Source organism: Muntiacus reevesi, chromosome 3 (genome assembly GCF_963930625.1).
Source record: "Muntiacus reevesi chromosome 3, mMunRee1.1, whole genome shotgun sequence".
In the NCBI taxonomy this organism is placed as follows: domain Eukaryota; kingdom Metazoa; phylum Chordata; class Mammalia; order Artiodactyla; family Cervidae; genus Muntiacus; species Muntiacus reevesi.
Genome location: NC_089251.1, coordinates 91,677,130 through 91,691,439, shown reverse-complemented (window position 1 = coordinate 91,691,439; position 14,310 = coordinate 91,677,130). Strand labels below are relative to the sequence as shown.

The 14,310-nt window shown below is 42.4% G+C and overlaps 1 protein-coding gene across 1 annotated transcript in view; it reads left to right on the top strand.

Moving 5' to 3' along the window:
- M1AP (meiosis 1 associated protein) overlaps positions 1-13,545 on the top strand; it is a 90,721-nt gene extending 77,176 nt beyond the window's left edge. Inside the window, exons 8-10 of the mRNA XM_065927422.1 lie at positions 10,951-11,157; positions 12,219-12,359; positions 13,279-13,545. Of these exons, the coding sequence (XP_065783494.1) occupies positions 10,951-11,157; positions 12,219-12,359; positions 13,279-13,458 (528 nt within the window). The 3' untranslated portion in view covers positions 13,459-13,545. The remainder of the gene's footprint in view (positions 1-10,950; positions 11,158-12,218; positions 12,360-13,278) is intronic.
- The last annotated feature ends 765 nt before the right edge of the window (positions 13,546-14,310 follow it).

Sequence of the window (14,310 nt, the reverse complement as noted above, 5' to 3'; positions counted from 1 at the left end):
TTTATATGTTATTGGATTCTGTTTGCTAGAATTTTGTTGAGGATTTTTGCATCTATGTTCATCAATGATGTTGGCCTATAATTTTCTTTTTTGTGTGTGGCATCTTTGGCTTTGGTATCAGGGTGATGGTAAGGCCAGGCAGTTTTCTAATCTGTTTTGGTAAAATACAATTCATATTGTCTGTAAAAAGCATGGGCTTTGGAATCAGATGGTGCTAGGTTTCTGAAAGCTTCATTATTTTCCAATTGTGTGAACTTAGGCCATATACTTAACCTCTCTAAACATAAGTGTACTTATCTATTTGTAACCCTAACAAATCTAGTGGCCCCATGTGCTTTAGTCTCCATATAAAGAAGCACTACCCAGAAGACAAATAGTAGTTTTAAAATTAATTTATGTGTGCTTTCAAAGAACACCAAAGAGGAAATAGTTCATTACCCACAATGATGTTTTTCAAATTTTCTTCTTCTACTCCTCAATCATATCTAACCTGGAGATGTTCCAAGAGCCTTTCACATACATGCACACACAAAAACTAAGACTCTGTTCCAGTCCCTGTTACTCTATCTCATTCCTCTCTCAACCGTATATATATACATATATCCTAGAGATTGATTTAGCCTCTCTAACGTAGTCCTTTCCCTCTTAGGTCCTGTCTCTCTTTACCTATCTAAAATACACACAGCTTCTCCTTTTATAAGTAGAAGTGGAGTGTGAAAGAAGGGAAAAGAGGGAGGAGGTGCATGATGGACATATTAGTAACCCTTGTCTCTTTCACATGTAAAACAAGACAATAAAAAATACCTCATGTGGTTTTTTAAGATGACTAAGTAATATTACATATGTAAAGCACCTGGCATACATCTGGCATATGATTTGTACATAATGGTTGGTTAGTAGTTCTATGAATTACGTATATTTCTTTTTTATGGATTCTAATTCTCTAGAGAAGTTCTCCACATTTTAACCTATTTTTTTAAACAAGCTAATCATAGTTATTTTAAGGTACTTGGCTAAACTCAACACCTGGATCACTTGTAGTTCTGTATCTATCGTCTCTTTCTTTTTTTTTTTTTTAATTTGTTTATTAGTTGGAGGCTAATTACTTCACAATATTTCAGTGGGTTTTGTCATACATTGACATGAATCAGCCATAGAGTTACACGTATTCCCCATCCTGATCCCCTCTCCCCCCTCCCTCTCTATCGTCTCTTTCTTCATTTGGTTTTTAGACATGAGAAAGTTATGACCAACCTGGATAGCATATTTAAAAGCAGAGACATTACTTTGCCGACCAAGGTCCGTCTAGTCAAGGCTATGGTTTTTCCAGTAGTCATGTATGGATGTGAGAGTTGGACGGTGAAGAAAGCTGAGCACCAAAGAATTGATGCTTTTGAACTGTGGTGTTGGAGAAGACTCTTGAGAGTCCCTTAGACTGCAAGAAGATCCAACCAGTCCATCCTAAAGGAGATCAATCCTGGCTGTTCATTGGAAGGACTGACACTGAAGCTGAAACTCCAATACTTTGGCCACCTCGTGCAAAGAGTTGACTCATTGGAAAAGACTCTGATGCTGGGAGGGATTGGGGACAGGAGGAGAAGGGGACAACAGAGGATGAGATGGCTGGATGGCATCACTGACTCAATGGACATGGGTTTGGGTGGATTCTGGGAGTTGGTGATGGACAGGGAGGCCTGGCGTGCTGCGATTCATAGGGTCACAAAGAGTCAGACACGACTGAGCGACTGAAATGAACTGAACTGATCTGATCCTGTCTTTTGATGAGCCTGGTAATATTTTAATGAAAGATAGTCACTATGCATAAAGAAACTGTAAAGTTTCTAGTTGGTGTTAGCTTCCTCTGAGCAAGTTTATCCTGCCCTGCACTAAGCAGATAGTGTTGACAAATCATCCTTTTCTACTCAGGAGCTGTGCTGAGTCAAGGCTGGACTGCAGTTCTGCTAAGACTCAATCTACCCCTGGTTTGCTCCAGGCCCTCTAGAATTTTCCACTGAAAACTTAGTGTATAATACACTCGACGATCCCAACTCTAATCACTGTTTCTCAAGTCTACTAAAATGCTCTACTTCTAGAGGCTTTCTCCTTGGGTGTTTTTGTCCTCCACTCCATGCAGCCCCAGTATTTGGCAAATATGCTAAGTGAGAAATTGACTTGAGCACCCATCTTACCCCTGTCAAGTCTCTACCAAAAAGTTCTGCTTATTTCTCTGTTCGCTTGCAAGTGCCTCAGGAGATATAAATCCTAGATTCTCAGTTCCCAACCACCATCCCCTTCAACTCAAAGTAAACATATGCCCTCAGGATTACAATACCTCCCTCACTTCTCTGAATTCTTCCTTTTCCAGACACTTAGCTCCCTCTCACTTCTATTGTCTCCACACTTTCTCACAGCCCTCAAACAAATGGTTTCTATATATTTTTCAGCTTTCACAGATATTTTAGGCAGGAAAACCAGTCTGCCTCTGGCCATTCCAGCCCACTCAAAGAAGCTGAAAGTTATTAAATGTTCATTTATTCCCTTTTGCATCCTTTATCTGGCTGGACAATCCATAATACATTTTCTGGTTTACCCTCAGTTAGTTGACTGGTTCCACCGTGTTCTCATTTTCAGGTTCCTGGGCATAGCCTCTAGCAAAAGTGGGCGGTTTGCATTTTTATGATTTTATCTAATCTTGGCTCTGCTATCACCCTTTAATCCGCTCCAGTATTCTTGCCTGGAAAATTCCATGGACAGAGGAGCCTGGCGAGTTACGGTCCCTGGGGTGGCAAAGAGTCAGACACGACTGAGCGACTGAGCAGGGAGCAGCACCTTTTGTTTCCTTTGTGCAGTCCCCCTAGTTGTTTATTTTGTTGTTGTTGCCTTTTTCTAAACTTGGATAACCACTTTGGAGAATGTGGTAGGGAATTATATATATAATTTTTCCAGGTGTTTGTTAGATGAATTTATTCATCACCAGGAAAACATCCTTTCAGTTACCAAATCCTACTACATAGTCCCCATTATGTAGCTAGTGACTCACTTTCCACATCCTCATTTCTCTTACAAAGTCATGTCTGTGTGAACATGAAAATGCCACCTATTTAATAGATCTTTATATTAAATATTTAATAGATCTTTCCATTTCCAACTTAAAATATCAGAGTTTCTGGATACACATTCCAGAGCTTTACAGCCCATGTCTGCCCTAATTGGCCACAGAAGTGACAGAATTCAAGCCAAGGTATGCCCAGCAGAAGTCGAAGTACATAGGCAGTGACCTGGTTGGGCTGTAAATGGGTGGGGAAATGGAAATTCCTTGGTTATATTAGGCAAAGAGTCAAGAGCAAGAATCTAAGCTGAGAGTGGGGTGATGGCAGGTCAAGAGCCATTTTTTAAAAATGATCAGAATGTAGTTAGAGTATACAGCCTCCAGTGTATACAGACAGGGGCTAGAATAGCAGGATAGCACAGCATCAGTAGCCTTCTTGTGACCCAGCCTCTTGCTTCATCTTTCACCATGTCCCTTCTATCCTCCGCACCAGTCATACTTATAAATTACTAAATGTTTCCCAAAGATGCTAAACTGCTTCATACCACCACACCCTTTTTCATGCTGCTCCCTTCCCCTTGCCTCTAGCCACACAACAAATTCTTTTTACCTTTTTTCCAGATTCTGCTTAAATACCTTCACTATGAAGCTGTTCCTACCTCCCACCACAGCCTGCCCCTACTCATCCTTTTTTTCCTGTCCCCACCCTTGTGCCCATTGTCACATGTGTTTCGACCTTCACAGAACTGGTAAATGGTATGAATATGCACCTTAGCTCTCTGATGTTGAGAAATGTCACATTATTATATTTTTCTAAATCAAAATTTAAAAATATAGTCCTCAAGTGCTAGGATATTAACATACTCATAATCCTAGGGAGGCTAATAGTCCAGAAGTGTGGGAAATGGCCCTTTGGTCTTCAATACATCTCCAACATTGTTGAATAGAAATGACAAGTGCAGACATCTTTGTCTTGCTCCTAATCTTAGGGGCAAAGCACCCAGTCTTTAACCACTACATATGATGTTAACTGTAAGTTTTTTATAGAGGCCTTTGATAGGTTGAGGAAGTTCCATTCTGTTGAATGTTTTTATCATGAATTTTATCAAATGCATTTCCCACCTTTATTGAGATAATTATATAGTTTAGTTCATTAGTATATTAACATGATGTATTACATTGTTTGGTTTTTCAGATATTATGCCAACCTTGCATTCCTAGAATAAATCCCACTTTTAGTGTATAATCCTTTTTATATTTGCTGGATTTGGTTGGCTGGTATGTTGCTGAGGATATTTGCATCTATATTTATAAGGAATATTGGTCTGTAATTTTCTTGTGATGTCTTTTTCTAGTTTTAGTATCAGGGTAATACTAGCCTCATAGATTAGTTGCAAAGTTTTCCTTCATCTTCTGTTTTCTTGGAAGAATTCGTGAAAGATTAATGATATTTATTTAAAGGTTTGGCACAATTCACCAGTAAAGCCATCTAAGCCTTGATTTTTTTTGTGGAAAATCTTTTAATTACTAACTGTATATCTTACTTGTTATAGATTGTGCCAAAAAGTTAATATAGCAGGCCTGAGATTTCTTTCCTTAGAAAGTCCTGCTTACAAGATTAACCCTTGTCTGGCATGTGGGAATTTGAATTTAGGGAGTGTTCCCACCATCCCCGGGTGGGATGCAAAAGCATGTGCTGACATCTGCTTTTCTTACAGGAGTCTAGAACTTTGGGATGTGCTGGGTACAAGGTGCTTATGTGACCAGCCTCCAAAAAACGTTGGGCACTGAGTCTCTAATGACTTCTGGTAGACAACATTTTACATACGTTGTCACAGTTTAACACTAGAGGAATTAAGTATGTTCCATGACTCTGTAGGTGTGCATGTTAAGTTGCTTCAGCCATGCCCCCAACTCTTTCAACCATATGGACTGTAGCCCACAGTCTTCTCTGTCCATTGGATTCTCTAGGCAAGAATACTGGGGTGGGTTGCCAAGCCTCCTCCAGGGGATCTTCCCAACCCAGAGGTCAGGCCTGCATCTCCTGCAACTCCTTCATTGCAGGAGGATTCTTTACCGCTGAGCCACTAGGGAAGCCCAACTCTATAGGTAGAGGACTTTTAAAAGCTTACACTTCGTTTTCTCTGAACTTCACCCCATAAGCCTTTTCTCCATGCTGATTTTCTTTTGTATTCCCTTGCCATAAAAGTCATATTTATGCTAAGTCTTGTGAGTCCTCTTAATGAATCACTCAACCCAGGAGTAGTCTTGGGGACTCCTGACACAGATTTATTCAGAAGATTTTCTATTTCCTGTTGAGTCAGTCTTAGCAGTTCGTGTCTTTCTAGGAATCTGTCCATTTCATCTAGGTTACCTAATTTGTTGTCATACAATTGTTTATAATATTCCCTTATAATCCTTTTCATTTCTGAAAGGTCAGTAGTGATGCTACCTCTTTTTTTAATTTAATGTTTATTTTTGTTTGGCGGTGCCAGGTCTTAGCTGCAGCATGTAAACTCTTAATTGAGGCGTGTAGGATCTAGTTTCCTGACCAGGGATCAAACCCAGGCCCCTGCATTGTGAGCATGGAGTCTTAACCACTGGACCACCCAGAAAGTCCTGACGCTACCTCTTTTATTTTTTATTTTAGTAATTTAGATATTTTCTCTTTTTCCCTTATCAATCTAGCTAACAGGTTTTTAAATTTCTATTGACCTTTTCAAAGAACCAACTTTGGTTCCACTGATTTTTCTCTATTATTTTTATACTGTCTATTTTATGTTTTTCTGCTCCAGTAATTTTATAATTTCCTTCCTTCTACTTGCTTTAAGTTTAGTTTGGTCTTCTTTTTCTAGTTTCTTAAAGTAGAATATTAAACTATTGATTTGAGATCTTTTTTCTTTTTAGTTTAATAGAGGAGCTATCAGCTATAAATTTCCCTCGAAGCACTGCTTTGGCTGTATTTCATAAGTTTCGGTATGTTGTGTTTTTACTTAAAGTCATCTCAGATTGTTTTCTAATTTCCTTTGTGATTTCTTCCTTGATCCATTGATTACTTAGGAGTATGTTATTTAATTTTCTTATACTTATGAATTTCCCAAATTTGTTTTCTTTGTTGATTTCTAATTGCATTCTACTGTGATCAGAGAAGATACTTTGGATGATTTTAATTTTTTTAATTATTACAGTTTGTTTTATGGCCTATCACATGATCCATTCTGGAGAATGTTCCATGTTCATTTGAAAAGAATATACAATCTGCTATTTGGGGGTTTGAAATCTCATTTACCATCTTCCCCTGGTCTCCTCTGTGGAAGCCAGTGTGAGAGTAACAGAGGAGTTGTTATTGAAGCTTCTTTTTCTTCCCCTCCTGCATCCTGCCTTCCTGAGTGAGAGAATAAGCAAATAATGCCAAATTAACAACTTCTTCCTGATGCCCTTCCAGATTCCAAAAAACCCCAGGTATGCCTGGCTTTGCTATAACTAGCTGTAATTTCTCTTCCTAGACACATTATGACAATGAAATGTGTCTCTTCCCACAAGCAACGCAAAATGAGTGCTCTTGGCTCTTCCCCACTCTCAGTGGCTGCCTCAGGAACATTCCCACTCAAGAGTTGGTCAGTGCCTCTTTATTGAATATATTTGGTCCTAGGTCATTATATTGATGGGCTTCCCTGGTGGCTCAGATGATAAAGAATCTGCCTACAATGTAGGAGACCCAGGTTTAATCCCTGGGTCAGGAAGATCCCGTGGAGAAGGGAATGGCAACCCACTCCAGTATTCTTGCCTGGAGAATTCCACAGAGGAGACTGGTGGGCTACAGTTCATGGGGTTGCAAAGAGTCACACATGACTGAGTGACTAATACTTTTACTTTTTCATCATTGATGGCAAGTCAAGGGAGGAATGGTTTAGTGAGATTATAGTTTTTACTATAATAATAGTAAAAACTATTATTAATTATTATTTTACTAAATATAGTAAAAACTATAATATAATTACTATAATAATAAACTCCCACCTGCCCCTCTAGCAAGGCCTACACCAGTGCCATTGAATTGGCCCTTCTACTCCTATTTTACCATATACTAGAAGTAAATAACCACATCCTCTTCTTTTTCTTTAAAATCTGTAAAAGATCCATTTGGCTATAACTAACAGAAAACCAAGCCAACTCTACTTTGAATAATTAAGAGTTTATTTTTCTCATGTAACAGGAAGTGCGAGGACAGAATCCTGGGGCTGATGCAGTTGATCAATGCTGTCAAGGACCCAGGCTCTTTCCTTTTCCCCATAGCATCCATAGCGGGTGTACTTCATCCTTATGCCTGCTGCCTCACGGTCACAAGATGGCTGCTGCACCTTAAGATCAAGTCTTGTCCTAGGGAGAAAGAAGGGGTAGGGTGCAGACACAAAAAGCCTGCCAGCATATTACAAAGCTTTTCCAGAAGCCACACCTAGCAACTTCTGCTGATGTCTCATTATTTAAGTCCACGTTACATATCACTGAAAGACTAAAAAATGGACAGAGAGAAAGGGGGAGGGGGCAGTGGCCAGGAAACCAACAGTGGCTGCCACACCACACCTTCCTTCATAGCTTTAGTAGTTAGAAGTGGGGAGGATGACTTTAATCAGGCTGAACTTGGAGTGCAGCATGCCGTTCAATTCTTCCCCTGTCACACCTATTCTAATGAGAATCAACCTCCACTTCCTAAAATCTAAGCTCCCTGGCACCTTACATAGCAAAGTCCCTAACCACAACATGAATATAGAAATTTTTTCACACACCTTCTGGTAAATTCAGCATCCAACTCATGCTCCTTTCTTTTGAATTAGCAAAAACATATTCTAAAGTACTCAGCAGTCATCTAATCATTCTAATCCCAAAGAAGGGCAATGCTAAAGAATGTTCAAACTACCATACAGTTTTGCTCATTTCATATGCTAGCAAGGTTATGCTCAAGCTAGGCTTCAACAGTATGTGAACCGAGAACTTCCAGATGTACAAGCTGGGTTTCAAAGAGGCAGAGGAACCAGAGATCAAATTGTCAACACCTGTTGGATCACAGAAAAAGCAAGAGCAAGAGAATTCCAGAAAAACATCTGCTTCATTGACTATGCTAAAGCCTTTGACTGTGTGGATCACAACAAACAATGAGAAATTCTTCAAGAGATGAGAATACCAGACCCCTTACTTGTCTCCTGAGAAGCCTGTATGAGGTTCAAGAAACAACAAGTAGACCCTTACATGGAACAACGGACTGGTTCAGAATTTGGAAAGGAGTACAAGGCTGTATATTGTCACTCTGCTTATTTAATTTCTATGCAGAGTACATCATGAGAAATGCCAGGCTGGATGAATCACAAGCTAGAATCAAGATTGCTGGGAGAAATATCAACAACCTCAGATATGCAGATGATACCAACCTAATGGCAGAAAGTGAAGAGGAACTACAGAGCCTCTTGATGAGGATGCAACAGGAGAGTGTAAAGGCTGACTTGAAACTCAACATTCAAAAAACAAAGATCATGGTATCTGGTCCCTTCACTTCATGGCAAACAGAAGGGGGAAAAGTGAAAGCAGTGGCAGATTTTCTTTTCTTGGGCTCCAAAATTACTGTGGATGGTGACTGCAGTTGTGAAATTAAAAGAGGCCTGCTCCTTGGAAGAAAAGTGATGACAAACCTAGACAGCACCTTAAAAAGGAAAGACATCACTTCACCAACAAAGGTCTGTATAGTCAAAGCTATGGTTTTTTCACTTGTCATGCACAGATGTGAGAGTTGGTCCATAAAGAAGGCTGAGCACCAGAGAATTGACGCTTTTGAATGATGGTGCTGCAGAACACTGTTAAGAGTCCCTTGGACTGCAAGGAGATCAACCCTGAATATTCATCGGAAGGACTGTTGCTGAAGCTGAAGCTCCAATACTTTGGCCACCTGATGGGAAAAGCCAACTCACTGGGAAAGTCCCTGATGCTGGGAAAGACTGAAGGCAAGAGAAGGGGGCAACAGAGGAAGAGATGGTTAGATAGCATCACCAAGTAAATGGACATGAATTTGAGCCCAACTCCAGGAGACAAAAGAGGACAGAAGAACCTGGCATGCTGCAGTCCACGGGGTCACAAAGAGTCAGACATGACTTAGTGACTGCACAACAGCAACCCAGTCATTAAACACTTCAATTTGAGGACCCCAAAGGTTTTCTGAGACACCCCATGCCACTGCCTTTTCTCAACCTCAGATACCTGGTTTGTCAATTAACTATTTCCATCATAGGTACAATGCCTGTAGGAACAAGTCCACCCATGACCTGGGTAACATGTTCAAGCTTGGTTCCAGGACTTCAGATAATCACTGTCCAGAAAGAGGTTAGAAATTCAAAGTCAAAATAGGAGCCTTAAAGTTCAATTTCCCTACCTCTCACTTTCTCAGAATGTTCCTGGGAAATGCAGATAAATTAATATCTTTACCATTCTAATAAGGGTATATTTGCCTGTCTTCTTCCAGAGTCTCTGTCAATCTGTCTGTAAATTCGTCCAGAAATTTTAAAGCACACTGTGAAATCCTTTCAAATCAATCTTTTCCCAGTCCTCTGATGGTTCCCACATCAGGAGTTACTTTTGAGAGATCTCATGTATTTCTACGTATTACTTCTCTAACATAATCTTAGCCATTGTCTCAAAAATCAATTGAACTCAAATTCTAGGGGTTGTAATTTTTTTGTGTGCTGCATTCAGATTTTCTTAGTAATCCCAGGATATAATGGTTGTGAATTTGTCTCATAACCCTGAGGTGTAAGAAATGTCACACTGCCATAGTTTTAACCCCCAGAGACTTGCCACAGTAGCAAGATATTTTATTCTCCAAGGAGTCTTAAAAGGTAACCAATTGCTCCAGTTTGCCCAAGGCTGAAATGTCTTCTGGGACACAGGACTTTCAGTGCTAAAAATGGACAAACTGAAACAGTTGGTCATCCTAAATCTTGGACAAACATTAGTTTACAAACCTTCTGCTTACTATATTATAAGCTCTAAGGAGACAAGGAACATGTCTAACGAATTTCTATATACCCATGCTTAGTGCTTGGGACATAATGGGCATTCAACAAATTCTTAATAAACTAATCGACAAACAAATACATGAACTAGCATGAAAAAAAAGATTAAAGTAATGATAATAATCCAAACCCTGAGCCACATCAGAAGTTACTGGAAGGATTTCCCTGGTGGTCTAGTGGCTAAGATTCCACACTCCCAAAGCAGGGGGCCCAGGTTCAATCCCTGATCAGGGAACTAGTCCCACATGCTGCAACTAAAAAGCCTGCATGCTGCACCAATATCTAAGATCCTGCATGCTGCAACTAAGACCCGGCGCAGTCAAATAAATAAGTAAATACTTTTTTTAAAAAAGAATTGAGAGTCTAGTAATAAGCCATCACTTTTTACTTGCGCCAACTGAAATGGAGTGCCCTGCAATTTCCTAATATCCCTTCCAGCAAACATCCTTTCCAGGCTTAAAAAGGCCATGTCCTTGGACCAGGGGCAAATTCTCCCCATGCACACATATACTGTGAGTTCTATATCATTTATTTCCAATTTGACGGACTTGAGAAGCATCAGGTAGATTTTCCAGACATTTTGGATCTGTTCTTCAGGAACACAGTGCATCTCCAGATAATAAGCAAAATGTTTAGAAACCATGAACTTCTGCAGGCACCTACCACCCGCCTGGCTTACCAGACCCCCTCAGAGTTCTGTGCTGCACAAAATGATGGCGCTGTTTTAAAGTGTCTAGAACTAATTGAGGGGAGGGAGAGTGAACAGGCCAGCGATTGGGACTAATCTTCCAAACATGTCAAAGACTGAAGATGAGCCTACGTTTTTGTATGTCTTTGTTTCAGAAAAGAGAATGGCTGCTATTAGCCAAAGGGGAACCCCTGAACCGAGAAGACAAACTGAGAGAGCCCACTAGCACCTTCTATGTGATCCTGCCATCTCCCTCTCCCACTCTGCTGGTGAAGGCAGTGGCCACTCGGGAACTGATGCTGCCCAGCCCTTTCCCCCTGCTACCTGAGGACATGTCTGCTGACAGCCTTAAGACTGTGGAGGCGAGTGAGCCCAGATCTCATGGGATAGAGGGGAGGGAAGAGAATGGAGTTCAAGAAAGGGATGAGGGAAATGAGTCAGCCCCAGAAGGAAAGGACCAGGGAGCAGAGGGAGAAGTGGTTCCAAGAGTATGGTAAGAGGAGCAGAGAAGCAAGGAACTGAGGCGAGACGGAAGAAAGCACGCATCTGCGTGATGGTGTGTTCTCATGGGTCCTTCTCTGCAATCTCTGAATGCATGTGTGTGCCTGTTTGTACACGTCTATCTCTGAGAGAGGGAGGAAAAGGCAGCCGATATAGGCGCTGAGAATAGGAAGAGCTTTAAAATGAGACTATGATGCAAAGGAGGGAACAGCTCTAAAGGCCATTTTTCTCCTCCTCCTCTCATCTTGGATTTGGATTCTGGATTTCCTCTGCCGGCCTTACCAGTTGAGGGTGGGAGGGGGGCTCACAGCACACAGAACAGTTACCACACCCTTGCTGCTAGATTCCTGGCTTACGTGCCGAGAGGACAGAGCCTGGGATTGTGCTCTTGGCTTGGCAGCCACAGGGATGCAAGAGAGGTGGGCACAAGTGGCCGTGGCTCACTCAGCGTCTCACTTCAGGGCCAGTTGTTTCCTGGCACAGGATGTTGTGGCCGGAAAACGTGACTGCTCAGGAATGCGCTGCTCGCGTGTCCTCTGGTTCTGCTCTGCTCACAGCCCGAGAACTCAGTGTACTTGCTTTGCAGACTGAGCACCTCAGCCCCAACTCACCCTCCCTCACAGCCTCACACACTGGATCCCTTGTAACCCTCATGGCACTCTGGCCCCTCTCAGAATCCTGGGACATGGTTCTTGGGGCCAGGATGTTCAGTGTCCCTAACCATTCAGTTGCTGCTACTTCTTGTACCCTTGCCTGACACTTCACAAGCACTGAGACCAAGAGGACACGCATCTATTTCACATCCTTCAGTGAAGCCCTGGGCCATCACCCCTCCTCAGCTTCTCACACTCAGGTCTCTGCATGACATCTTGGGTTCTGTGACCTCGCGTTTTTAGTGAGGCGCCCCTTCTCTCTTCTTCAGAGCATACTTGATGACCTGGAACTAGAATCCACCTACAACCCCTTGCAAGTTTGGAGCCACCTGTACTCACACCTGAGCAGCACCTTTGCCAACCCTCACGGCCGGTTCCACCCAAGCTCCAAGAGCCGAGCTGTGAGAAAGGTACTTCCCTCCTTCCCCTTTATGCCCAGAATGCCAAAGTCCTCTTCCCCTGTCCCCCATCCAAGGGAGAGCCTCCCTGATCGCCTCTGGAAAAGAAGCCTTTCACCCTAGACAAAGAACATTACAACCCCTACGCAGTACTGGGACTTTTTTGCTTGGACATTTACATAAAATATTTAGTTATCTTAATTGCGGTGTTTGGGTAATTCAGTAGTCATTTAACAGATCACTGTCCCACTAAGCAAACGGACTGCACTGGAACCACAACCGCAGCCTCTGTGGAAAGAAGGTGGCATAAGAAATGCCCAAGGGAAGGGAAATTAGTATTTACCAAGCAACAGTAATTTGCCAGGTTTTATGACGTGTACTCTCACATATATTTTTCTCATTTAATCCCCACAGCATCCCTATAAGGTAAGTGTTATGCTCATTTTACAGATGAGGAAAGGGAGGCTGACCAAGCTTAGAAGCTTAGAGACATGGCCCCAGTGACAAGAGTTTGAGAGAAGAGTAATGGGCGGGGGGTGGATTTATTTTTATGAAATCCATGTTCTATAGGCTTATGGGCTTCCTTTTGTGCTCTTATAAATCTTTTCCTTGTTTCTCAGTAACAAAGCCTGTAGAAAAAAACCTTTGTCTTACCTGAAGTTAAAAGAGAAAGAGGTTTCCAAACTACAGTCAGTCTAGACATGGGGATAGAACCCACCGTGAGTTAGCTGGTAGGCAAGCAAACAGAGGAGGACACTCAGCCAGGAGACAGGCACTGTGGAGGCGAGAGCCCGGGGACTCCACTGCTCTGGGCCTTGAGGCTGTCACTCACGCGACCCAAGGAGTTAGGACTGGAGACCCAGCAAGGAATGGAATAGGAAATCAGGACTTGTCTAGCCTTCACAGAAAGCTCTTCTTGCTTTCTTTGCAGGCTGAGCCTTTGCAAATAAATCGAGTGCGAGCCACAGTGGCCCCTCTGCCTATGACTCCAGCCCCTGGCAGAGCCTCCAAGATGCCAGCAGCCAGCAAAGCTTCCTCAGAAGTTTTCTTCCAGCCTTCTATGGAAGAGGAGGAAGAAGAGGCAGATGAGGAGTATCCCTCAGGGCCCTAAGTCACTAGCACCATAGCCCAACTGCCCTGCTAAAGCACATCCATGCCAAGGCTCCAGATCTGCCCCACAATGGCTTTCTGTGGCGACTTGCCTTCTATCCACCTGACCCTCTGTGAGCTCCAGGCGACTGGGAAACAGAGCCTCCCCCTCCTCCCCCTTCGGTGCTTTCCCCACCCCACTCCTCAGGCCATGAGGAGACACATTGACCCTCTTCTTTCTCCAAGAAGGGACTTATTTTTCCTTTGGATCATTTGATACTGTTAACACAAATGAAGAATAAATACCCAGTGGGTCTCCACCATTGTTAGGAGCATTCCCAGAACCACATTTCTCCTTGTAGTTCTGGGTAAGCAGGTGGATGATGTCAGGTCACCTTCAGGAAACTGGACCTCAGGAGAGAAGGATGAGGTTTTCAGAGCTCGTGAAAAACAAGAAGGAGTGAAATCTAAGCTTCATTTCAAAGCCTGTGCCCCTCCCACTACACCCATCACACTGCAATTCCCGTCAGCCTTCAAACAGAAAAGTGGCTGGTGCTTGCTACCTACACGCAAAGTGTGTGGGTGAGAGAGAGAGAGAGAGAGAGAGAGAGAGAAGGGGAGGGGGGCATCCTAGAGCTGAGAACAGGGGAGAGGGTGGTATGAAAAATGCCTGTTCCTTCCCTGTTCCCCTTTCCTCACACCTGCCCAGCAGCCTTGTCCATCCACAGAATAACTACTATTTGTAAAATGCTTATTCTGCACTTCAAATCAATTAAGTACTTGAGAAATTTAACTCCTTCCATACAAACAACCCTCTGAGGTTGTGCCTATAATTAAGCTTTCCCATTTTACGTAAGAGCAACAGGGGAAACTG